Genomic DNA, 14571 nt, shown 5'->3' with positions numbered 1-14571 from the left:
ACCTGCCCGTCTGGCTTCCACTCTGCAGCTCCTCAGACCAGGCTGGCCCAGCACACCTTGTTCCTCAGTTTCCCAGCTTCAGAGGAGGTTCCTCCTGAGGAGAGAGGGAAGGCCCCAGGGCTTCCCTGTTCAGGAGCAGCCTCCCCTCTTCTCACAGGGGCAGCTAGCTCAGGCTAGACAACAGAGCCACATGCCCAGAGAACGAGGCACAAAGGTCTACTCAGCCCCAGGCCTACGGGGGACCACTGGAGGGCCCAGAGCAGCCACTGAGAGCAGAGAAAGTACAATGTCCTCCCAAGCACAGGTATGCTTCTTTCTTTTTCCTCATTCATTTTTTATTATTATTATTTTTAAGGCCACCAGAAGCTTGTTATCAGCTTTCTGAAGCCACTGTTCCTAGTGGTCATTCTCACCACCCCCCTTCTCCATTTTATTTGATATGACAGAGTGAAATTGAGATCGATGGGGAAACTAGAGAGGGAAAGAGACAGAGATACTCCTGCAGACTTGCTTCACCAAGTTTTCTCCCTGTAGGTGAGGATGGGGAGCTTGAACCAGGTCCTGTGCACTGTAATAAGTGTGCTTAACTGGGTTTGCCGCCGCTTGGCCCTGACCTCCTCTTTCTTACCTAAGCACACAGTAACTATAACTCTTCTATAACTCTTTGGGTCATCAGGTGCCCTCAGGTCACTGCAACTATGTGCCAGCACTCACCTGGACTGTGTGAATCCATTTACTTGATCCTTGGTGGGTAAGTTCCTTGACTCAGTTCCAAGCACACTCATTAGAGAGAGAAAGCAGAGGGCCAGGTTGTGGTGCACCCGGATAAGCACACATAATGCTATATGGAAAGACCTGAGCAAGGAACCTGGGTTCGAGCCCCTGACCCCCACCTTCAGTGAGGATACTTCAGGAGTGGTGAAACAGATCTGCAGTTGTCTCTCTCTCTTTCAATTTCTCCCTACCCTATCAAATAAAATGGAAAAAAATAAATAAATAAGGGGGAAAAGTGGCCACAGGGAGCGATGGATTTGTAGTGCTGGCACTGAACCCCAGCGACAACTCTGGAGGGAAAAGGGAGAGGAAAAAGGGGGGGGGGAGAGGGAGAGAACCCACCCAGAAGAGAGTCCACTGTGTACCTAAGTCACAACTGCTTTTACTGTTTCTTGTTGTTGGACACTTGGGTTCTTCCCAAATGTTTGGCTATCACAGGCAGCACTGCCATGAACATGGGTGTGCAGAGCCCGCAGCACCGAAAGCAGCCTTCCATATGAGGGAAGTTGGGTTTGAACCTGGCTTGTCCACAGAGCAGAGCAGAGCACTGTCCCAGTGAACTATTTTCCCAGCCCTTGTATGCCTGAATCAAAGGTCTATTTTTTTTGCCTTTTTTATATATTTATTTATATTATTTATTTATTCCCTTTTGTTGCTCTTGTTTTATTGTTGTAGTTATCATTGTTGTTATTGATGTCATCATTGTTGGATAGGACAGAGAGAAATTGAGAGAGGAGGGGAAGACAGAGAGGGAAAGAGAAAGACAGACACCTGCAGACCTGCTTCATCACTTGTAAAGCGACTCCCCTACAGGTGGGGAGCCAGGGGCTCGAACCAGGATCCTTATGCTGGTCCTTGCGCTTTGCGCCACCTGTGCTTAACCCGCTGCACTACCGCCTGACAAAGTTTTTCTTTGTTGCTATGTCTGCATAAAATTTTGGATGCAGCCTGCTTAAGGTGAGCTTTATTAGGTAATACTACAATTTATAGTTTTGCATATTTTTTAACATATATGAGTGCACTTACTGCCTTTCAAAGTATCTCAAAGTCACATAAAATCCAAATCTCTCTGTTCTTTGGAATTCCAGAATCTTTTGAAGCATTTCATAATTAAGAACAAGTTAATTGCACAAAGTCTCATAATAGCTATATTGTAATTCTGACTCCAGAGCATTGTTAATAACCATGGTGTTAACCAAAGCTACAAGGCAAAAGGTCTATTTTTTACGAAGGAAACTCAGCATGCGCCTCTGCACTCATAGCCACCCATAGAGGGAGGCCTCAAATCACGTCTGTGGAAGTGAAAGGTGCAACCCAATTCTGAAATGGAAAGGATTAACCAAAACCCTTGATCAAGGGCAATGCAGTTACGTCCTATTTACAGCTACACTATAGATGGAATCCAGATTCTCAGCGGTGTTACCTCGAGTTGAAAGGGAAGCCTGAGGTGCTTATTTAATTTTCTATTGCCACCAGGGATACTGCTGGGGCTTAGGGCTGGCACTACAGATCCACTGCTCCTCTTGACTTTTCACCCCCTCCCCTTTTATTAGACTGAGAAATTGAGAGGGGGGAAAGGGAGATAGAGAGTGAGAAAGACACATGCAGACCCACTTCACTGATGGTTAAGCATCCCCCCTGCAGGTGTGGAGTAGAGGCTCGAACCCGTCCTTGAGCATAGTAATGTGTGTGCTCAACCAGGTGCGCCACCACCTGGCCCCTTTGGGAATGCTGCTATACAGGAACACAGTCATCCTTCGGGGATAGCTGAGGTCGGATACAATGTGAAAGCTTGAGCGTGAGCAAGTTAAATGACCCTCTGAAAAACCTCAGCATGTCGCTGGGCTCCAGCATCTCTGGAGGCTGCTGCCAGAGTCAAGTTTGGGTAGAGAAAATCCACTGACAGCTGAGTCTGTCGATACAAGAAATGATCTCCAAGTGTGTAAGGATTGGATTCACTGCACCAAATGCAGTTGATTTTTTAAAGCTACAAATTTTTAACAGGACAGTGTTAATTTGTTAAAAAATGACTAAGCACACCAAGAGTTTCAGTGTTTCTGTTAACTTCCGCATCTCCACAAAGCTGTCACAAAAACCGAGGCTGTTGGGATTTCTCTCTAAGTGGGAGGATTCCAGTGGAGGAGCTCAACACACCGAGGCCAACTCTACAGCTCACACAGACCCTGATTAATTCAGGCTATTGCGTATTCTTGCCAGCAGTAATTCTGCAGACGGTGGGGAATGTGGTTTCCCTGGCTAACATTTCCAATTACTCTGGCATTCACAGCCCCGGAAGCTGGTATTTCCAATGCTGGCACTAATAAACGGAGTTGGCTGATATTTCCAATTGCCGTCGAGTTAATAGATTGGCAGCGGGCCTTCCTGTTTCTCCCTCTGTGACAGCTTCACTCCTGGCACAAGTAAAGGACAATGGCCAACACATGGGTGCCAGACGCTGCGGGGGGGACAAGCTGCCCGTGGGCACGTGACTTGGACTTGGCCTGATTCCTTCAATTTACTTGATGTATGTGGCCTCTTCTCTTTAGTCTCCTTCTCCTACAGGCTCATTTAAAATCTCTCTCCCATTTTAAAATATTTATTTATTTTCCCTTTTGTTGCCCTTGTTGCTTTATTGTTGTAGTTGTTGTTGTCACTGATGTCATCGTTGTTGGATAGGACAGACAGAAATGGAGAGAGGAGGGGAAGAAAAAGATAAGACACCTGCAGACCTGCTTCACGGCCTGTGAAGCGACTCCCCTGCAGGTGGGGAGCTGGGGGCTCGAACTGGGATCCTGACGCCAGTATCTTGCGCTTTGTGCTGCGTGCGCTTAACCCGCTGCACTATTGCCCTACTCCCTAAATCTCTCTCTTTTTAAAATCATTGAAGCTTCACTACTCTGGGTTGACTTGTTCAGGTGTGTGGGGGGGGGGGGTGGGGGGGTGGGAGGCATAATGAAAGAGACCCCAGGACCTTCATCGTGGTGGGGGCCAGGCTCAAACCTGGGTAGTGCACATGGCAGAGCAGTGATGTATTCAGGTGAGCTAATTCACTGGCTCCTTTTACAGCTTCTTTCTCAGACCTGCCTGATCCTTCCTGAGCCACTCTGACTGGGCTTGTTAATTGCCTGTGAAACGAGAGGCATGAACTTGGTGTTTAGCCGGCAGGGCTGCTGGGTCAGCACAGGGGCAGAGGGACTAGGGCTAGGCCCTCTGGACCAGTGATAGATACATCTATCAGAAATGAGTCTCTGAGTGGGTGCCAGGCTCAAAGATTCAGCCTCTGAGTCCATCTGTATTTAGATGTCATTCCAGCACCAGTCAGCCTGGGCAGCAGCAGGGGTCAACACTGGCCTGAGAGATGAGAGAGCCTGCCTGCGCTCAGCATAGCTATGCATAAACCACACAAATTGACTTTAATGAGAGAGATACAGAGAAAGGTCAGAGTCCTGCTCAGCTCTGGTTATGGTAGCGCTGGGGACTGAACCTGGGACTTTGGAGCCTCAGGTGAGAAAGAAAGCCGTTTGCAAGACCTTTATGCCATCTCCCCAGCCCAACACCCTCCCCCCACACACACACACACTTCAGTGGCGTTAAAAGTCCTTTGTGCCAAGCCCTTCTCTGCCCTCAGATGTCATTTACATGTCATTGAGCACTCTGGCTGGGAGGCAAGAAGGAGGGACAGGCTAGTTTGTGGGTGAGTGTTGCTAAGTAAATACATTTTATCCCCTGGTATGTTAGTTTATTAGGTAAGTAATTAATTTATATCCAAACCCTACTCAGCTCTGGTTTATAATGATGCAGGTGATTGAACCTGGGACTCTGGAGCCCCAGGCATGAGAGTCTCTTTGCATCATCATTATGCTGTCCCCCCAGTCCTAAACACTAGCTTGTTAAAACCTAGAGGGAGGCTTTGCTAGCCAGCACAGCTAAGGAGGCTCACCAGGCTTCTGATTTACAGCAACTGTGATTTTCCTACAGAACCTCCAAAGCACAGGGGGTCACCTGATGTCAGGTGCTTCTGTAAGATCGCAGTGCCCCACCCATTCCAGCGAAGAGCGGGGATTGGGGCTACATTCTGGAACACATGAACCTGCTGCAGGTGTGCGGGTGTGTGGGGCCCAGGTCCCTCAGTGCCCGGGACCCAGAGTTATTGAGTCCTTCCCTACCAGCTGGAAGGGGGCAAGCTCTCTTCCTGCCTCCTTGAAGTCATTCTGGGGTGATTACACCGAGGTCTTCCTCCCCCTTTTCTTTTGGTCACCAGGGTTAGCAGTGGGGTTTGATGTCTGTATTACTGCACCATTCTCAATAAGGCCACTTTTCTCTCTTCTCTAGATAGGCGGTGAACCTGGGGCCCTACGGCCTGTGTCCTAGAAGACAGGCCCTCCACAGGCCCAGGACACCGCATGGCCTGGGAGGTTGGAGGAAGACGCCACCCTGCACCTGCTCTAGATGTTGGCACGGTGTTGTGCGGACAGGTGTCCTTCCTGCATTCCCCCGCGGGGAGGGGGGGGGGCTAGCAAGCTGTGTCCCCCCTGGCTATGTGGCACCCACGCAGGGAGTCCACAGTGCTGTTGGGAGGGCACTTGCTCCTCAGTTACCCGGAGGACCCAGCACCTCACTCTCCTTTCAGTTCGCACTATTGTGGAAAGATCTGTAGCCTCACCAGAGAAGCCCTGTAAAAAATCCAGCAGGGCAGAAAGCATCCCCAGAGATCACCACTGCTGAGGATCCAGTGCCTGGGCTACCCAGGAATCTGATTAAGAAATCAGCTACTGGGCCAGGTGGTGGTGCACTCAGTTAAGCGTACATGTTACTATGCTTAAGGACCCGTTTTTGAGTCCCCAGTTCCCACCTGCAGGGGGAAGGCTTCATGAGTATTGAAGCAGGTCTGCAGATCTCTCTCTCTCTCTCTCTCTCTCTCCCCCTCCCTCCCTCCCACCCCCTCCCTCCGTAATTTCTCTGTCCTTTCAAATGAAAATAAAGTAGAAAAAAAATGGCACCAGGAACCATGGATTCATAGTGCCGGCACTGACCCCCGTGATAACACAGGTGGCAATAATAAAAATAGGAAACCAGCTACTAAGCTCCTCCTGGGGCTGGTGGAATAGCATATTTGGATAGTGTCCTGCTTTGCCACAAGTGCGACCCAGGTTCGAGCCCAGCACCCACCACACTGAAGGTGGCTTTGGAACTGAGATCTCTGTCTCTAAAAAAATAAACAGTGCCCTTTCTGGGGGGGGCACCCCTTAAATGAGCAGACTTTTCTCAGAAGTGATGATCTGTGGGTGGTGCCACCAGCTCCACAGGCTTCTCTGCCAGGACTCCTCATGGCTCCCCAGGGCCTCCTGCGTCCTCCCCCACCCCCAGCCTTTTCTGTTCTAGTTTCCCCCAGTTTATCTCATATCTGTTTCCTCCTCAGGACATCGTGTGCTGCAGCTGTGTGGACTCATTAGTCACTGGGAAAGCCAGCTGTGAAACTCCTTCTTGGATGGGCTGAGTCACATGTGAAGAAGATTCTTGGGAACTCCACGGTCACATTCCCCCAACACCCCCCCCCCCCATTTTGTTTCTTATGCATATTCTCTCCATGTTGCATCCAGAAGCCAAGTTCCACCCACCCACAGTGTTGGTGGCCATTTCTCTTGAGTTGGAGACAGAGAAACTTGCCTCAGGGCTTACATTTAAGTTCCTGACAGAAGGATGTCATGTTTCTTCCACATACTCCTAACTGATGACTATTCCCACCTAGATCTTCACAGGTGCTTAGATGAAAGTGACATGGAATAATCATGGTCTTCAATGAGCTGTTGCTCTGGTTATCACCTCTAATAGCTGATGGCTGATGCTATTTAAGTGGAGAAATGGAGACTTCAGGGTTGAATTTCTTGCTTGACTCACTGGAGACAAAACAGACACAATTCTCCAGGTCTCTTTGGGTGTACCTTTGATTATCAAAATGAATCCATGCTAGCTTGTTCACGGCAACATGTGAGGAGACCTGCATATGCCTGTGAACTTCCAGCTGCTGTAGCTTCAGTGTTTATTAATTAAAAAGCCTATGATTGGTTGGCATTTCAGTGTGATACTGATTAAAAGGTCATCTAAGTCTTGCTATCAACAACTCCCTTAGAGAACTCCTTTTTTCCAAAATGTGAAGACCTGAGTTTCTATTTGATCATGAAGTTCACTCTTTTATTCCTACTTTCAAGGAAAAGGCTGGGCCACCATGTCCTAAGATAGACTGGGCAGTCATTTGGGTCTGGGTCAAAGTGGGGGTAAAAAAAGTGAGGGTGGGGGGGTAAAAGGCTCAGCCTACCCTTGAGTCATCTATTCTCCCAATTCCTCCTGAGGTTCTAGAAAAATTCCCACCTATACCTACTAAGTACTGTTGTACTCACAGGGATCAGGTGTGTGTGTGTGTTTGTGTGTGTATAAGGTTGTCAGGAGTTAGAAATCTGTAAGCACTCTCTGCACCATCCCAAACCCACCCACCAGAAACTCTCAATTGTGGGGAAGTACTTCTATGAGAAAGTTTGTACCTAAGCACTGCTTTGCTGCCTAAACACCTAAATGCTATGCAGCTTTTCTGTGCATTGATAAGAGTCTATTGTGTTGTCGGTGGTCATGATTTACTTTTTCTATGCAAAAATGCATCAAGACTTTTTCCAACAACCCAATAAGATTATATCAACTCAGTTCATGAAAAAATATATATGTTTGTAATTCAACATGAGGCAGAACGTTTAAACTGAACTGAAGAAGAGTCCCACAGCTGCTTTCTGCCAGGGATTATCTGGTTACAGTGATTCGTGGGGGAAGAAGGCTGCCAGCTCTCTTGTAGAACTGAGAGAATTTTCCGAGTGAGGTGACATTAATAACCATGACTCTGTGAGGAACAGTGTACTGCTAACCCTCACAGACAGGACAGGCTCCTGTGTTCTGTTTCCTTCTAGAGCCACACACCTGTCCTGTGGTCAGTGAGAATCTGGGGACTCACAGAGTGACTCCTCAGCAGGTCAGACAAGCACAGGACTCTGGTCCCTGCAGAATAAGAGACACAGAATCCCTCCCCTCTGTGCTGCTGGTCTTTCTTTCATGAAGGCCACTGTTTCCTTAGACAACAGAGGTGCCGACTGTGCTCTTGACAAGAGGGAGAGCTACCTCTGTAGAGACTGGGGGCATGGGAGAGAGACTTAGGGAAACACCCTCGCCCACCTTCCTGTCCTACCAAGCTCCACTAAGGTGGAGTCTGGAAATGGTCTCTGGCACAGATATGCCAATGCCAGGCTCCAGAAGCTCTGAGCAAGGCCTGGAGGAGGAGCCAGATCTTCCTGGGCTTACACTCCCTGCTGATCAGATGGCCTTTTCTGTCAGGACATTTGCTTTTCTTTCTTGGAGCCAAGGCCTAAGTAACAAGGGAGAGCAGGGCCTTCCAAGCCCCTCAAAGGATTACTTATCTCCAACTGGGTCCCACATGGAGAAACACAGATTTGTAAGAGCATTACATAAGAGATATTGCTTCAGAAATAACAGAATGGGCAGGAGTGAGTTGGTTCCCAATGTTTGCATTCTCATTGCCAAGAACTCCAAAGCACCATTTTGAAGGCTTTGTGGGGGCTGCACCTGAGGGGGTATGACATAAAAACACAGTGGCTAGTGAATGGAAAACTCTGAGAAGCATACAGTGAGCTTGTTTCACTTTTTTTCCCTCTTTTTTTTTCTTCCCTTTTGTTGCTCTTGTTGTTCTATTGTTGTTGTTATTGATGTCGTTGTTGTTGGATAGGACAGAGAGAAATGGAGAGGGGAGGGGAAGACTGAGAGGGGGAGAGAAAGAAAGATAGACACCTGCAGACCTGCTTCACCACTTGTGAAGCGACTCCCCTGCAGGTGGGGAACCGGGGGCTTAAACTGGGATCCTTATGGAGCTTGTTTCACTTAAGTCTGCTCAAAAGTCCAAGAAGATGAGGCTTAAAGGGGAGAGGATGTGTGATAAAACAGGTCATGGCCTAGGTTACAAGCCCCACAGGATGCAGGAGTACCATAGAGCCAGGGGAAGCTCTGACACTGTGATTCTGCTCCTCCTCTCTGCCTCTCTCTGTATTCACCCAGACAGAAAAGCCAGCTAGCTTAGGAGCTGTGAAATCGCCTAAGTGTGAGGCCTAAGCTTTGCAAAATAAATAAATAAAACCACAAGTAAGCAGTACCGTACTGGCCTGTTCAGATATCAGAACAAGGCTGCTACCTTTCCTAGATCCCTACAGGATGGGGAGAATGGTGAGTCACTGGGGTGGGGACATGTGCCTTACGAATGAGAAAACCATGAAAAAATGGACAGGCAAACGACAGAGAAAAAAATCCCAAGGTATGCTCACCTTAAAGGACAACCTGAAGACCTAGTTTTGAGATCATGCTGAGGACATAAAAGCACAGAAGCTGAAGGGCAGACAGGGTCAGTCAGGTCGAGCTGAGCTCCCTGGTCCCCGCACACTAATTCAGGACTCTAGTCACGACTCTAAACATCCTCTAGGGACTGGGTTCTCAAGGCTAGGGAGCACTCCACAGAGTGGGGGGTCCAGACGTATTTCTAGGTGACTACTGAGCTGCAGAATATAAAGGGATTCCTGTGTCAGCAAAAGGTCTCTGACAGCTAAGAATGGGTGAGAGTTAATTAACCCAGAATGCCAGCAGAGCTTGACAGAGCCAGCACCTGCAGTAAAAGGAAGGTGCGAGAGACAATAACGTGGGAGGGGAAACCAGAAGAATTGAGATGGAAGCTTGGGAACAGATGGAAAGACAGCAAGGAGGACAAAGGCAGAAGATCCAAATCAAAGGAGTTAACATTTTTTGGAGTCACAAGGCCACAGTGGGCGCTGCTGAGCATGAATGGTCCCCAGATAAAGCTTCTCTATTTCTCCTGAGGCTCTGCCATGTTTCTTCCTGGCAATGTGCCATGACAAGTCTGATTTGGATTCAAAGGGAAGGGGGCCAACAACTGAGTCACCACCAGCCATTTCCTGCAGCAGCACCTGGATTTTCCTTGGAGGTTTCCATCCAGATACTCAACTTCTCTGACCTCACTTAACTCATAAGATACAATCCAAGGCAGCGCACACCACACACACACACACACACACACACACACACACACACACACACACACACACACACACACACACACACGCTGGCACATGTGCGTGTGTACTGTCTCAATGGCTTATCTGAAGAAAAAAAAGCCTCTATCTATTTTGCTGGTAAACATGAAATCCCAAACATGAAAAAACACATCTGGAAAGTCCAGCAAACCAATACATTTTAAAAACAGACTGTCACCAACATCTCACCCAGCCTAATGGAAGATGTGACTGTACACTCACATGCCAGTCAGATTCCTGTCCAGGTTTCCTCACTGCCTGTCCCAAGGACCATAGGGAGGGTCTCATTTTCCACTAACCTGGCTTTAAATGAAACCTACTTAACCTGTAACACACAGTGGCCTAGTCTGACGTCTCACCAATCTGTACATAGAAACTACTCTCAAGGATTCCAGAAACAATAGATCCCTGTCTTTGGAATTCTAGGTAACCAGAGGCAATCCAGACAGAAAAAAACCTCTTCTGCAGGAAGTCAGAAGATCCTTTTGCGGATGCAAATCACACCTTAAAGGCTAGGAGATAGCTCAGACAGCAGACACACACACTGTAGTATGTGTGAGGCCCTGGGTTTGAGGCCATAGCATTATGTAGGCACACACCAAGTGTTGGGCTGTCTCTCATCCTCTTTCCCTCTCCCTTTCTTAAATTAAAAAACAAAATTGAAACAAAGCAAAAAAAGAACAACAACAAAAGCAAGCCTGCCTGGAGTGGAACAATTATGCAGGTGCAAAACTCTGGTGTGCCAAAGGGATTCATTGTGAGAGCATTTCACATTTGGCTCAGATAATTTTTCCACACATTACAAGCTACTTTTTGTCTAAAGCTATGCTCTGAAACTTTCAATCCCCTCAAATGGGGTGGGGCGAGCACACAAACTAGTTAATTTCCATCTGTCCCCCAAGTTCCACATTTTCTTTTCTTAAAACTCTGCCTGCCTCATTGCAGACAGTCTGGGGAAAAAGCTACCAGAAGGTAAAAAGATACAGACAATTTTGGGGGGTGAGGAGAGGCTTCTGCCAGAGGCTGTATACAGCACTGACAAGGCTAGGAGAGCAGCAGGGTTCCAGCTAGCAGACGGGCCTGGTAAGGTTGACTCCACCAGGGAGGGACTCCTGCCACAAGACGGACCAACTGAATGAACTCTAGAGGCTGTGTCACACTCCCCCCAAAATCACCCAACAGTGCACCACTATCAGGCGCATGGTTGACATTTCAAAAGAAAACAAATTCTGCTTTCCAAGTCACATGTGTTGTTTTTTTTTTTTCCTCCAGGGTTATTGCTGGGCTCGGTGCCTGCACCATGAATCCACCACTCCTGGAGGCCATTTTTCCCCCTTTTGTTGCCCTTGTTGTTGTAGCCTCGTTGTGGTTATTATTATTGCCATCGTTGATGTTGTTCGTTGTTGGATAGGACAGAGAGAAATGGAGAGAGGAGGGGAAGACAAGAGAGGGGGAGAGAAAGATAGACACCTGCAGACCTGCTTCACTGCCTGTGAAGCGACTCTCCTGCAGGTGGGGAGCTGGGGGTTCGAACCGGGATCCTTCCGTCAGTCCCTGCGCTTTTCGCCACTGCACCACTGCCCAACCCCCTGTCACATGTGGTTTTACCTTATCAGAATCATCTACACAGAATGACCTCAGGCACTCAAGATGACAAAGCAGTCAGTTCTCAACATCAGTTGATGGCTGACTAGGGGCAAGAGAGACACTCCCTCTGCTCCTTCCATCCCCAGGATTGCAAAAACAGACCAGACCCTTTCTTTGTTTCCAGTAGTCTTGCAAGCAAGCCAAATGATTGTACTTCAATGCACCCTTCATTATGCCGCTGCTCAATTCATTTTTCAGTCAGTAACTATTAGTCTAAAATTTTCTCTACTTATGTTCATTTCTCCCTTTGGAAGAACTAAAATAAAATACTAGCTATCTACAAAATGCGCCCCCCCCCCCAACTCTTTATCTGCACTATTCCAGCCTTTAGGTTCATGATTAGTCAACAATTTGTTTGGCTTTGTATGTTAACTCTCTTTTCAGCCACCAGGTTCCAGATGCTAGCATGATGCCAACCAGACTTCCCTGGACAGATGACCCCACCAATGTGTCCTGGAGCTTTGATTCCCCAGAACCCCGCCCCACTAGGGAAAGAGAGAGGTAGGCTGGGAGTATGGATTGACCTGTCAATGCCCATGTTCAGCAGGGAAGCAATTACAGAAGCCAGACCTTCCACCTTCTGCATCCCACAATGACCTTGGGTCCATATTCCCAGAGGGTTAAAGAACAGGAATGGGATACGGAGTTCTGGTGGTGGGAATTGTGTGGAGTTGTACCCCTCTTATCCTATGGTTCTGACAATGTTTCCTCTTTATAAATAAAATGAGAAAAAAAAAATAGAAGAGAGAGAGAGAGAGAGAGAGAGAGAGAAAAGCCTTCTACTCAGCCACTTTATTTTTGCAATGGTGTCTTAGGTGGGTGTGTTGGGGACAGTAGAGGGGTACAGTGAATTCCTGAAAGCAGGGACACTTCGCTTCACTGAGTTTGCACACGTGGGCATTGGGGCACAAGGATATTGCACGAGCACATGGAAAGTGGGAACTTAAGTACAAAAGATGCAGATTGTGGGAGGCGTTTAGGGTATGGTAGCTACATCTGGCACTTCCAGGTGGCCAACAGGAGACAGGCCCAGGTGTGACTTGCATAAGGGTTTAAGAGTGTTTGTACACGAAGAGGCCTTCCTGGAACTTCTCCAGGGCCCGAGTTGTCTCTTCTAGTTTCACTTCTGCACACATTCAACATCATGACTTAATAAAGGAAGATTTGGAACTCGCATATCTAGCATACATGTTCCTTTGTAATTCTTTCAAGAAAATTTGTGTTAGACCCCTGGGAAAGGAACTGAAAAAAGGGTCCCAGTTAGGCACCCCACCCCACTTCCCCTTACAGATGGATAGGAAGATAGGCTTACCTCATCCCATTCTAAAAGGTAGTTGGTGACTTTTGAACCATTGTCAATTGGCGCCTAAAAAACAATGAAGTGAGATTAGAGTAGGTTGTTCATGGATCAAACTTGTGTGCTACCTATTTAGTTCAAAAATAAAATCTTAATGTTTGTCTTATGTACCCCCCCCATAATCTGGGGGAAGTTAGTGCATAGCCTGAGTCAGACATTATCACAAGTTGATTTTATAAAAATCAAAGGCAGAGAGGAACCCCTCCCTCATTAATAATCTGTACCCAACAAACAGCCAAGCCTCCCCTCCCCACCCCACCTCTGCCCTCACACCCCCATGGGGATAACACTTTTAACAGGTGACATTTTAAGGCTGAGAGGAGAGGTTGAGACATTTTCTCCCTAAGAAAGCTTTTCCCTTGCAGCTGCTGTTCTGCTGAGACCTGAATTTCATCCAGGTTTTAAGCACAGTCTGCATCAGTGATTCCCAACTTCAGCTTTTATCAAGACCCCACGTCCCTCTGGTCATCATAAGAGGATTTCTTATGTTTTCCAAACAAATAAACTTTGATTATTTCCTTATTCCATATGCATATATGTAAATAGAGGAGACATTTAAGAAAAAAAATCAATGTATATGCTCCACAGAATTCAGTACTGAGTGAAAACTCTGGAAAGGTGGGGAATCACTGACCTGGATTATCCCTGGAAGCCAGGAAGGAAAATAAAATAGTTCAGAGTCTAAGCCATTTGAAACTTTGCCTTTGTTCAGATTACAAGCTCACTGGCAATGTGACTGCAACTACCCTAAGGGAGGGTTGCTCGAAAGCCCCCCACTTTTGTTCATAACCACTACTGTCAATGGATTTCATCAACTCCTTAGATATGTGTGACTTTCTGGCCTAGGAACAAAAAGACAAAATATTCTTTGACCAATAGAAGATATCCCTAGCCATCCCATTTAGTTTAGAAACCAATTAGTTTTCTCCTCAAACATTAAAAACCAATCATTCCTACCTTGACACATTTACTTCTTAGACTCTATTTTAGAATACCACGAATACAGTAATTATGGTTATAGAAGTGAATTTCATGTGTTCTTCAGGCAGACACAATGACTGTGGCTGATAAACAGTCGATATACTGTCAGATCATTCATTCTCCAGTCAGAAATAGCTAGCAGGGCAGGGGGCATGCCATGCCATGCATGAGGCCCAGGTTTCAACCCTGTACTATGGGCATGCACCAGTACTGGGGAAAGCTCTCTCTACCTCTCTCAATGACAAAGGAAGTCTAAGTATGGCAAGCCTGTGCAGACATAAGGCCTGACTCCACCGTGAAGTGGGGGTGGGGTGGGGGGGAAGAAGTATTCAAGAACAATAAATTAAATTTCATGAAAACTATTCTATAATTCAGTTTTTAAAAATTAACATTAGTCTTGATTGATCTTATGCCTTAATGAGTAAAATAAGTGGATAAAGTGAGTCTAGACATAGTCCCTGAATACTAAATATTCTAGACTGTTTTAGATTTCAGACTGCTGAAAGAAGTCAGCAGAGTTATAAATCTTATCCTGAGTTAATCTAAAAAAAAAAAAACCTGCAAAAAGCCAAAATAAACAAACAAAAACACCCCCTCCATTTTTACTGAAGGACCCGACCCGGTTGCTTTCTGAAGGGAATCAAGCCATTAGGAAGTGAC

General features: G+C 46.9%; 1 protein-coding gene across 3 annotated transcripts in view; it reads right to left on the bottom strand.

Moving 5' to 3' along the window:
- FNDC3B (fibronectin type III domain containing 3B) overlaps positions 1-14571 on the bottom strand; it is a 296399-nt gene that overhangs the window by 50247 nt on the left and 231581 nt on the right. For all 3 annotated transcript variants that reach the window (XM_060171958.1, XM_007517927.3, XM_060171959.1), the window contains exon 11: positions 12886-12939. In XM_060171958.1, coding sequence (XP_060027941.1) covers positions 12886-12939 — 54 coding nt within the window. The remainder of the gene's footprint in view (positions 1-12885; positions 12940-14571) is intronic.

Source organism: Erinaceus europaeus, chromosome 14, assembly GCF_950295315.1.
Source record: "Erinaceus europaeus chromosome 14, mEriEur2.1, whole genome shotgun sequence".
In the NCBI taxonomy this organism is placed as follows: Eukaryota; Metazoa; Chordata; class Mammalia; order Eulipotyphla; family Erinaceidae; genus Erinaceus; species Erinaceus europaeus.
This window is presented reverse-complemented; position numbering and strand designations above follow the sequence as displayed.